Genomic DNA, 12982 nt, shown 5'->3' on the forward strand with positions numbered 1-12982 from the left:
CGAGGACTTTGCAGCATACATCAAAATTTGTGATACTGACAGGATACGCAAACAGTTCAACAACATATAAAGTAAAACTACTGCAGCAGCCCTGATAGACTCTGCTGTCCAGACTATTAACGACCTATTTGTTACCAGTGAAAAAAATATTTTTGGCGAGGCCAGTGTAAAGGTTCCACCGAGACGTCGGAAGTATAAAACGTCCAAACCATGGTTTAATCATGACTATGAAATTGCTCGCAGGAAATATCATTCTGCCAAGAAATGTTTTAATATGCAAGAGACCATTGCAAATAAAATAGGATGAATTAATGCCAGCTGGTCCTAGGAAAAGACGCTTATTAAATCGAACAATGCAGTTAACCGTAATATGCAATAGAAGTTTGACAATCTTGGTACAACTTATCCAACATCATTCTGGAAATTACTAAAGACGAAACAATACCGCAATATCAATGATTATAACTCTGTTCTCGATCAGCCAATTAGCAGTGACGGAGTCACAAATGCTTTTAAACCCCTTAAGAATCTTAAAACCAGTGGTGCCGATAACGTCATAAACGAGTATATTAGATGCACAGCTGGCAAAAACATCCATTTATATGCATTTATATGATGATTTCCAGAAACGTGACTGAGAGGAAATATAAGACCAATTTATAAAAACAAAGGCGATTACTCAGACCCTAAATATCATAGACAAATGTAATGTTTTGATATTAAATGGTACAAAGATAGAATACTAGTATTCCCATAGATTTGTAGTGTCAAATATATATTTCCAAAATGTTAATGAATATAAATATCCAGGTATTATCTATAGCAGGAAATGTACGTTCACGTCCGCCTGGAAAGCTCCTTGCTCCTGGAACGGCTCCTTGGAGTCTAAAACCTATAAACTACATTTTGTCTACACCCAGACATTTCATTCTATTTACCTGTTAGTTAAAACTATTTGATGTACTTGTTCCAATTTTGACTTGTGGGTGTGAAATATCGAGTTTTGAAAATTTAGGTATTACGGAAAATATCCATTTTTAAGGAAATTACTTCGGGTAAAGGAGCGTACAGCGGTTTATATGATCTATAAACAAGACGGAGACCACTCCACTGTTAGGTATACCAAAATGATATGTTAATGGGCGAGACTAATCACAGGGAAATACTATAAAATGACAAACAAGCTGCAACATTGTTTTATTTAATAATACTTCCAATAACAAATGGCTATCATATATCAGAGACGTAATCAAAAAGAGGGGAAATAATGATGTACGCATTAACCATCAGCTGATTGAACAGACCTCCAGTCTCCAATTTGTACTTGCATGTCAGTGGTGTCAACATTAGAGTTCTTAGAACTGAAAATATATTGCTTGCCCAGTTAATGACATCTGACACACAGGCTTTCAATGCTCTCGAAGTGGGCGTATAAGAAATCCCAGTTGAATCCCTCTGTACATCTGACGATCATCATAAACCATATAGAAGAGATCGTCGTTGTTGGCTGATGCTGCTCATCGGCTGTGAAGACAGACAGTACAGGGGCCCGTTTCACAAAACTCTCGTAAGCCTAAGATCTCGTAACTTTTCTCGTAGCATTTGTACCTGGCATACTGTAACATAAGCGGTGCAAATGCTACGAGGGAAGTTACGAGATCTTAGGCTTACGAGAGTTTTGTGAAACGGGCCCCTGAGCCGGCCCCCAAACTGAATGTTGAATAGTTCTTTGTTTCCGAGCATATTTGTGCATAGGATTAAATAAATCATTGGCAAGACTGCGTTTCTATACTTTTTCAAATTAGTTCAGTTTATATCAAGAACATACATTTGTACTTACAGGAGAATAATGTCTATCAACCTTCAAGGATCGTAAAAATAGAAGGCTTCCATTAAGACCTTAGGCCTTCCACAACCCACACTTGCCACAAAAGGCGACTGTGTTTGTGGTCAGGTTCGCTGACTTGGTTGACAAGCACATGGATTTTCTGCTCCAGACTCGATTATTTACAGACTGCCGCCATATAGCTGGAATATTGCTGAGTGCGGCAAAACTCAAAACTCAAAAATGGTGTTTCACTGGAACTTAGAAACTAAGTGAATAACAGATGCCCACGTGGATGAAAAAAGCTGACTGAATTTATGCTTTTACCAAAGCCAGCAATGTTAACAGCATTAGGTATTGGCTGTTTACTGTCGATCACAATTTAACCTCAGTGCAAAAGCACTTCCTCACATACTCGTGTAGCTGGGGGTGGCTCTTCACAGGATCTACCTGTCGATCGAATTTATAAATATATTAGTGACAACAAATGTAAAAACCCATATGGTTAAGGAAAGAGTTTAGTGTTGTCCTTATAATAAACAAATATCTTCCTTCTTCTGTGGCTCTATCGTCTATATTAGTCCGTTTGACAGCACTGAAACAATCAGAGAAGAACATTTTCAGAAGAAGATAAAATGGAGGGTGTTGTTGCCACCAGTATGTATGACACTGACTTTCGATATCTTTGTTTTGTTTTGTTGGGGTTTTTTTCTTTTTCTTTTCTTTTTTTTTGGTTTTGTTTTTGTATTTTTTTTTTTTTGTTATTTGGTGTGTGTGTGTTTGTGTGTGTGTTTGTTCTAATTTACATTTTCGAGATACTGATTGTTGACGTTACTTTAGGCAAAAATGACTCCTGTAATATATTGTTTGATGTGACTGGTGCATCACGTTTCTGTTGGTGCCCAGTGGTACAGATGTTTCAGTCGTTGTTATCTCTGTTATCCCATGAACAGTTGCAGTACATGCCACTGACATAGGAAACAATATTTGTTGACAGTTCTTGAAGTTGATGTATGGTTTGATGTCTCTATCACCGGAGTGTCATTCATAAAACACATTCCACACTTTATGTGTATCATTTCTTAAATGAAATGCAAGGACGTCTGTCATTCATCAATAAATATCTATGATTCTCAGTCTGATTTAAGAATTGAGTGAGTAAGTGGGTTCAGTTTTAGGCCGCTTGTGTCAATATTTCAGCAATACCACATCGGGGGACACTAGAAAACATCTTATCGGCAATCAGATCCGGGCGAATGCGTCAACTACGCCTTTTATTGGTTAAACAACAGGCAATGCAAATTGAAGATATGTTAAGAATGGCAGTGGTTTCAAACTGGGAAATAATTAGAGCATTCTGAACAAAGGCATACAACGTAACAGTTTCCTCTATGATAAATCACATGATAAATAATGGATAATGCGATGTGTTTGGAGGTAGTTAAAATTATGTTTTGCAAAGCCCCCAAATGCGTTTGCCTGAATTTGTATATCTCATCCTTCACTTGCCAACTGTCTAATTTCATGGATTAAAAGTACAATTGTATATGCACCCATCGTAGTCACAAATGACTTATACAGCCATGCACATCACAGAATGTATTTTGATTGTATTGTTTCCAGGAGGTCGAAGTGGGGTCGCTGTCTCGGCAGACGGGGAGGTGAGCGTCAACAGAGAGGTTACCATGGCGGCAATGGCACGTGGTAAGAGTTGCTTTCATTAGGGGCTTTATGTGTGAACGGACCCGTGAAGGTCCCGGGGTAGAATAGGCCTTCAGCAACCCATGCTTGCCATGAAAGGCGACTATGCTTGTCGTAAGAGGCGACTAACGGGATCGGAGGGTCAGGCTGGCTGATTTGGTTGACACATGTCATCGGTTCCCACTTGCACAGATCGATGCTCAAGTTGTGGATCACTGGATTGTCTGGTCCAGACTCGATTACTTACAGACCGCCACCACATAGCTGGAATATTGGTGATATAACTATGGCGTATAACTAAACTCACTCACTCATTATGTGTGAACATCATCAAGGTATGAACATATTGCATAAACAAGATGCAACATCAGGGCCACGTTACAGCATCACTGCATTACTGACATGTGAAATCAGCAGCATATCGCAGCATCTCCGTACTACCGAGATCTGAAACTAAATCCATTTTGAAACGACACTTCATTACAAAGAGAAATGTCAAGCCTCGGGGGAAATGACAGGTGAAAAGCGATAGGTATGATTCATTCTGGTTGATCAAACGTCTACAGAAACACTATTTCCCACTGATGCGATGTTATCAGCAAAGAAATCAGGTTACAGACAATCGTCGTCGCTGCCGCCCAGCATTAGCAATCCCAAGTCAAGACTGATGGATTCGTACACGAGGTTCGAGTCAGCATCCCTGACGGTAACAGAAATGTTTCTTTGAGATGCGTTCACACTAATCTGCTGTAACATTACAGATACTTAAGATTCTGTCGTATTTATTTTACAGATGAAGAAGGAAATGTGGCTATAAGGATGTTTCGTAAGTAACATTTGTACATCTACAATTTGTACTGTTTGCAAAATAGTTCTGAGTAATTTACAAAAGCTTGTATACCTAAAAAGTAGTAGAATATATTTTGGGGATATTTAGGTGAAATAAATTACTTCTGTGCCTTTCTGAGAACTTTGTGACAGTCATGCAACACGAACGCGAACAGTCAAATGTGGTATGCCTCATTTGTTATTGTCGCTTAGCTGTGAACATGCTCTCTTATCCCACACTATGTAGATCACGTGCATGTAGTAGTCGCGCACATTTGAGTTAGAAGCGCCTCTGGCCAACACTGTGATAATCGACGTTGACCAATCGAGGTTCACTCCTCACGTCCTATCGAGCGTTTTAAGGTCACGATCATTATACAACGTGACGTTTTTAGAGGTGGTGCACTATGGTACGAGTTGACTTCACAGTGACGTTCGAGTCGCATTGTTAATGTCAGATTCACAGGACAGTATTTCATACGTTGGGCAAAGTTTCATCTTTCATAATGACTGAGGTGATGGCGACTCCAATGAGGTGAGGTGGAATGGGGTTTCAACATCGTAGTTAGAACATTTCACTCATTTGACATCGCGCATCCATGTGTATATCTGACTGCTTGTTCTAGCCCACAGCCGGTTTTATAGTACTAACTCAATGAGATACCATTCCACAGTGAAGGGTGAATATCCAACTCAGGCACGTTATACTGACTCCGAGCCGACTAGTCGTATCCCTTAATGCCGAGCGCCAGGCAGGGACCAACAAGTACCATATTTTACGTCCTTCGCGGTCGGGGATTGAGCCCGCTACCTCTCCGGGCGGATGCTCTAACCACTACACCACGGAGACGGCACGACTCCAATGACGTTGATATGGAAATATTTGTTTCTACGAGACAGTGTTTCATTTTGTTTGACAAATGCAAAAGTGTTTCATTGTATGTTATACTAAAGGACGTAAAAATTAGTAACAACTGGATAAAACAACAGAACAGAGATGGAATAATGTATCTGAGCGGTTTAGCAATATGCTGTACTTGTACTGTGAAACTGAGGTATGCCTAGTCCTGTACACGCAGACACGGACACATAGGCAAACACATAGACACATGCGAACGCCAGTTCGTTATTCAAGTCTAATATTCTTGAACAGTGCATGCCATAAAACTTTGATATGTAACTTGTAATGCAAAATGTATTTTAGGACAGCGTACTCGGCAGGTGATCGGTCAAGTCTCTGGAATATTTGCAATCGCAGGGAGTGGTAAGTACCCATTATGCCATGTGCTGAAGAGTAAGTTGTTCAAAGCTTGCCGAAATGTTATCGAGGAACCTTGAGCGTGTGGTGCTTTCATGGTAACTCGGGACACATTGAGCATAACATTGTGATGCTAGCTATGTATATGGTGCGAATTGTGTTCTGTTGGCTAGGGTCATGGTGAGTATCATGTTGTCTTGTTGGATGGGTCATGGTGAGTATCATGTTGTCTTGTTGGGTGGGTCGTGGTGAGTAAATAGTATAATGTTATGTTGGATGGGGCATAGTGCATATCAGGTTGTCATGTTGCTTGGGGAATTGTGAGTATGATGTTGTCATGTTGCTTGCAGCATGGTGAGTTTCATGTCTTGTTGGTTGGAGTGTGGTGAGTATGATGTTGTCATGTTGGTTGGGGCATGATGCTTGGGGAATGGTGAGTATCATGTTGCCATGTTAGTTGGGGTGTGGTGAGTATCGTGTCATGTTGATTGGGACATGGTGAGTTTCATCTTGTCATGTTGGTCGAGACATGTTGAGTATCATGTTGTCATGTTGCTTGGGGCGTGGTGAGTACGATGTTGGCATGGTGAGTATCATGTCTTGTTGCTTGGGGCGTGGTGATTATGATGTCGTCATGTTGGTTGGGGGACATGGTGCTTGGGGAATGGTATCATGTTGTCTTATTGGTTGGGGCGTGGTGAGTATTATGTTGTCTTGTTGGTTGGAGCATGGTGAGTATATGTTGTTTTGTAGGCAAGGGTTATATTATCATGCTGTTTTGTTGGCTAGAGACCCCTGGGATACTATGTTGGCTTGATGGCCAGAGGCATGGCGAGTGTCATGTTGTTGTGTTGACTAGCGTCATGGTGATTATTATGTTGCAAGATTACACAACACTTGAGAGTAGAGTAACCGCTATCACCTAAACATGAACGACGAAGACGTCACATTCTTACCGCTTTGATAAGTTCATGTCAACGAACCATGTGCATATATTGTTGACAGTCGAGCAGTCTTCTCCAACGGCAAACCATTCCGTCGACACACCTCACCAGGATGATAAAACCTGCACTTCTAGTAAGTAACCAGTAACCATTCAGTGTTAAATCAAAACGTCGGATGGGATAAAAACTTCCGTTAATCACTGTACACACTGCACAAAGGACCCTGATACAAGGATGACAAACGTTATCAGCACCGAGCCTTATGTTAAGCACACGTGTTCTTTGTGTAAATGAAAGGATACTATCCACTGAAATAGAAAGACCGATATCTCTTCAACTTGTAATTCAAGTCAATGTATATGTCTCCCTTTCCTTTCAGCGATGGTGTGTGTCGGAATCATTTTCACAATCTTTGGTGCGCTTTCTGTGGCCATGGTAGTCTTTGGTAAGATCAAAAACATGGAATCATTCTGTGTTGACGAAATGGGTGTTGTTGCTATAAATGCATCTCTTTTCAATGATACCATGACGCCTCGTATAATATTATGGTCATACCCAAGGAACTTTGTAAAATCTACCCAAAGGCAGGGTATAGGCATGATACAGACATGAAGCAACATTATACCTATAGAAATCAGCACCACAAACTATTTAAACTCGTCACAAGGGCATTCGCGTGGTCAGCCTGCAGACCCATACTTGTTGCAACACAGACTGAGTGACTTGTGAACAAAGGCAGACATCATTCTCACATGAAGTTGTGGTGCTATGTTTTTAAAGCTGCTCCGCAAGAACTACTATGTCATTCTTGTTCTTTACAATGTTCTTTATAATCTTTGACAATGTATGTAATAATTATCTTTGGCATAATTATTACTTAACAATGTTAAATCCAAAAGACACTTGCCTAAAAAGGAACGTACGTTTCGGATTGAGTGTCAAATTAATGTGTTACCAGAGGGGTATCTATTCTCCAAGCCCTCCACTGAACCCCACGCAGATATTTGATGTTCTCGTTTCTCAAGGCATCCTTGACTACAACCTGTGCCCAGGACATACCAGACTCGCCATCTTCATGATAGCCCAAGGAGCCACCTCTTTCGGCATGCCCATCCTTGCCTCTTGCTGGTGCTGCTGCAAGTGCATTTCAGGAAAATGCACAGTGGTCATCTGTGCCATCATTGTATTGTTTAACATCGGATGGGGAATCGTAGGTGAGCTTCTCGTGTAGTTATTCGTGGTATTATCACCATCGTAACATCGTGGATGGATGGATGCATGCATGCATGCGTGTGTTTGTATGTATGAATGCATGCATGCATACATGTGTACACGTAAGTGTATGTTTGTATGTATGAATGTATGCATGCATGTATGTATGAATGTATGCATGCAAGTATGTATGTATATGCGTGCGTACGTGCGTGTATGGCATCTATGATAGATTTACATTAGCAATTGATTGCATTGCAAATCTATATCTGTTTAGGTTTCGTGTGGATGGCCGAGTTTCCGTGCAAGGACACATTTCTGTACATCCATGCCCTCGGCTTCTCCGTGCCCCTGTGGATCCTCATTTGCCTTATGTCTTGTTGTTGTATTGGCTTTGTGAAAGCCTGATGCGATGACCACCACTGAATAGTTGGTGGTTTCTTACTAGTGTTTCCGGCATGGATAAACTAGGTCACTCGAACTGCAATTACTCGTCGAATTGACATAAAGACATTTTAGTTTCATATAAATATAAAAAGTTGTTACTTACATTTTTCAACGATCAGATTGTCCAAAGTCGTGATACATCGGCTTAAGTGTAAATACTGTACTAAGAAAAACATACTACGTGGGCCAACAGTTACATAAGTATACCAAGTAGATGCGTGGATTTTAGAAGATGTTATTTAATGGGTTTCATCTTCTTTTCATTCTTGAGTACAACGTTTGGGTCCCGACAGTTACTGCTCCGTTTTACCTGATGGTGAGGCCAGACCAAGCCCTTAAATGTTGTACTTAAGAATAAAGGAACATGAAACCTGTAATGTTTTTCATACACTCAAGCATACATGCGTAAACGTTACGCTCTTCTGGGTAATGTTTCAAATTGCTTACATCATCATCTGCATCATTTTCAGTCCAGTGCGATATAATTTACAACAAATGCTGTAAGTTCAACTTCATCTTGAAAGGGTACAGTGATGACTTGTTTTATTGCCCCTGATGTTTATTTCCGATGAAAAGTTTGAAATGAAGAATGGAATGAATCTTTGAAATGCCCTTCTTCAGAGAATATGTGAGAGTGTTTGTAAATCTCGAAAGAATAGTATCAGAAAGACAGTGGATGAATTCCAAAATAAGACAAGAGTCATCAGAAGATGACATATCACCCCGAACCCCACATATTTGAAGTAGCAAGTACTTCTCGAAGGTTTCTGAAAGATATTAAGAAGTTTTCCAGTTGTGCTCCGGAAATGAAGCCCACACCCTTCATGTTGAGACTACATCCCAATCATTTCCATGGAAACCGGGAAAAATAGAAATGACAAAATTCTGTAAATAGCAAAAGGCACCACTTTAAGGTCAACCTTTAAGGTCAACCTCACATATCTGCTAAGTTTTGCTGAAAGACATTACGAAGTGTTCGGGTTGTGCTCCGGAAACGAAGCCCATCCCTCCATTTTGAGACTAACTCCGAATCGTTTCCATGGAACCCCAGAAAATTACAAATCATCAAAATCTGTAAATAGCAAACGGCACCACACCACGTTAGAGTCTGCCTCACATACCGGCCAAGTTGTGCTGAAAGATATTGACAAGTGTTCGAGGTATGCGTCGGAAACGAAGCCCACCCCTCCCATTTGCAAGGGCCATGGAACCAAGAAACCAAGAAAAACAAGAAATGCCAAAAATCTGTAAAGAGCAAAAAGCACAACCGTAGCTTCGGTTTAGCATATCTACAAAGTTTGAAAGTGTGTCTCAAGATATTGAACGGTTTATGACTTATGATCCGGAAACAAAATGATTACGCACGGACAGAGAGACAGACGAGGTGTCGACTATACCCCCTACACCAGCATTACATGCCGGGGGCATAAGAAGTGTTTCTCTTATGGTATGCAAATAGGTTGTGTTTTGGATTTGTTTGGCAATAACATGTCGTTCACACATATATTGTTTATGGAGTTTCAGGAATGCTAAAAATTTCTGTATCAACAGAACGGCATTTGTACACGACGGGACACCATTTGGGTCCCCTTGTTACTGGTGCTGAACTACATATGGAACGTTTGCTTGCTCTTGTTCGTGTAGATCTAGTTTACATATATATTATAACATTAAATGCTTTGTTGAAGAAGCTAGAAATAAACATCTATAAACTACGAATATGTCTTCGAATTCTTTTATAACATATACTCTACAGTGTATATTAATTATCAAATAATCAAAAAACGTAATATACTGGTGTACAATATACTGTTCTACTCACCAGTCAGAATATAAACTAGTCTCTGAAATGAACATGTTTACAGAAAAAAAGTTCCCAAATTATTGTCATAAAATATTGTGAAACAGCCTTCCTCATTTTCAGAGGCGAAACAAATTTCCAGTGGGTTAACCTCTTGTAAATTCATAACACGTGCAATGATTCTTATTATCTATTTACTGACCTTATGCTGAAGTGTGTGTAACAAGAATATTTATTGCCCCCAGAAGTGTGGACAGTTTAGGGAGCACTGCTTATGAAATATCTCCACATCTATCGTGAGAGCAAGCATAATAGATACCTGCTTAGTGTAGCATCACCCGAGATTCCCATGCCTGGACAATTGGATCTCTTAGGATCCTCTCCATTAAGGACAGAAACGTTACTCCAAAATCACAAGGTCTATACTTTATGTGACGGCTTGATTTCTCATCAAGCAGGAGAAAACCTTGTTTTTGAAGTAATACGACAGAACCATGACTTCCCGAGATTACATACCAGCGTCGTGGAGAAGAATGAGCAATATAATGGAGACATGTCGGACGTCTGTTAGGCTAGCCTCTGAACTTAACATCACCAGTCTTCACAGAAATAAACGAACGGTTGTTAAATTTTAATCATGAAGTATAACAGAAAGGGTCTGAGAGTAAGAATACGACAAGCATGAGGCCCAGAGTGGGGTCTTAGAGAGTGGTGAAAGAGGTTCACCACGGGTTCATATTAAACACCATTTACAGCTGGGGTTCAGCTGATGATTACACGCACCGTGCTCGCTTGTGAAGTGATCAGATTGGCACAGAGACTTGCTCAAGTATCTATCGTTAAAGTGATAATTTCTTTAAAATGATAAATGGCAGACTATGGTCATTCTCTCGGCTTATCTAGACTTGCCTCTTGGAAGGACATAATTACTATACACCCATGGGCTCAGCTTCAGTAGACTTGCAGTAAACGTAAATCATGCTTCTTTTGTAACATTTTGGAACTTTTTGTCAAAAAATGACTTTTAATCACCCGTCGTAGGAAATAGAATTCCTTATAACTTACGTAATGCTGAACATTATACTGTGCCCGATACAAGGCTAAAATATTCTGCCTCTTCATTTACTCAATTAACCATAAATACCTGGAACAATCTCCCATCAAATGTGAGAAACTGTGAGTCCATTTCGTCATTAAAAAGAAATACTGAAAGAATGCGTAATAGTGTCCCATCATGTTTTTATCTGGTATACGTACGTTAAATATTCTATACAGACAGTTAAGATACAATGTAAGCACGCTCAACTATGACTTGTACAGAACCAACATCATACCCCGATCTGTCACGTACTTGTGTTTGTGAAAATGTATGTCGTTATTTCTTGGATTGTCCACGTCTGTTAACACATAGCGAAATATTGTTAGCTGACATATGATATCTGTTACAAAACAGATACTAGGTGCATGTCTTATTTTAAATGGCAGTACAGAAATTCTAAATTGAAAATCTGAATATCTTCAATCATGTCCAGCATTACATTAGTCAAAATCTGTTCATCTTAAACTGTTAAACTCTTCAACTCACGATCTTCTCCGTTCTATACATATTTAATTTAAATCATGTAAAAATAATTGTTGTAAATATTGGGAGGGGGATTCATTACGTTCATAGCTTGTGTCCCCTTTCCTTCAATGAATAAAACATCTTCAAATCAAAATCAAGGATGTTACATACCGGGAAACTGTGGCAATGTGACTTGCCACATATTATAGACGTACATGGACTTTCATGGTAAAAAGTGTCTCAGGATCAGCATGACTGACTACTTACCAGTCTAAGTAATAACATGCTTCCTTACCGTGTACATCTCGATCTGTAAGATAATTGTTTTTATTTGATATTTGATGCCACACTCCGCACTTGCAGTAAATGATCGATACTGAGTCAGACAATACAATGGTTGACTTCATGACATGTTCATACAAGCTCTGGGGCCAACAGCTGTCCATTACAAACATACTTAAAAATGATAAAGTGAAAAAAAGACAATGATACAAATGTCCACGACACTTTACTTCCATTGCCCCCAACCCAACACTGTTTTGTCTCAGGGGCCATGCCCATTAACCCCTGCCCCGGAGGTAGAAAGGCTTGTGTCAGTGACCATCCCCATTACCTTTCCATGGTGTCCCTATGTTCCAGGACCATCAACGCTGTTCGACGTAAGTATCGGTACCAAAAAGAGCAAACATGACCTAGAACCCCTATAGAAAAACACGTTGTACACGGAGTCACTGCTAGGTCACAAGTGAGAGTTGCCTTTCAGTAAATATTGGCTGCTACGGTTGTGCGGGCGTCGAATGTTTTTACCCATGGCAAGTCAATCTGACACGATGCGACGGAGTTGTCACAGATCGAGAGACTGCAGCAATGTAGGTTTAGTCAGTGGACATGTAGTCTGAGTTTATATCAGTTTCTTTGCCCCCAGGTACGAGATATTGTTTTCGGTATATAATAGCCTGATTTGATGGAGTCAGGAGGGGACGAACGCGCAAAAAGACACAAAGTATGTATTAGTTTTCACGTTCGCAACATCTTTCTTGATGCTAGAAAGTTTAACTGCAGTTACCGCCTGCTCCTTAACTCCGTAGCTATTTCGTCCTCTGACATCTGGGATAGGCAACGAGTCCCGTCAGACGTCCACACAGTAACGTCAGTATTAGCAAGTATTTTTATTGATAGCAAATTGGGAGATCGCTATCTCCGTGCACACTCCACAAGAAGTGAACCATTAAGGAAAAGGGTGACTTCACCACAAATACCAGATACAGTCTTTGAAATGACAAATGGATTTAATTTTATTGGAAGGCAATCTTTAAGTTAAATGACTAAAAATCGTGGCCAGAATCACAGTCAGAAGTTGAGACATCTAAATCCTCAAAACGTCTTTTCCTTTCACTACGAG

At 40.1% G+C, this 12982-nt stretch overlaps 1 protein-coding gene across 1 annotated transcript; it reads left to right on the plus strand.

The window, feature by feature from the left end:
- Nucleotides 1-2357: 2357 nt before the first annotated feature.
- Nucleotides 2358-9934, plus strand: LOC137272828 (uncharacterized). Its single transcript, XM_067805234.1, has 8 exons — nucleotides 2358-2482; nucleotides 3449-3529; nucleotides 4320-4352; nucleotides 5559-5618; nucleotides 6618-6689; nucleotides 6936-7001; nucleotides 7582-7770; nucleotides 8046-9934. The coding sequence occupies exons 1-8, from the start codon at nucleotides 2461-2463 to the stop codon at nucleotides 8174-8176; spliced, it is 654 nt and encodes a 217-aa protein (XP_067661335.1). The 5' UTR covers nucleotides 2358-2460; the 3' UTR covers nucleotides 8177-9934.
- The last annotated feature ends 3048 nt before the right edge of the window (nucleotides 9935-12982 follow it).

This window comes from Haliotis asinina, chromosome 2 (assembly GCF_037392515.1).
Source record: "Haliotis asinina isolate JCU_RB_2024 chromosome 2, JCU_Hal_asi_v2, whole genome shotgun sequence".
NCBI lineage: Eukaryota > Metazoa > Mollusca > Gastropoda > Lepetellida > Haliotidae > Haliotis > Haliotis asinina.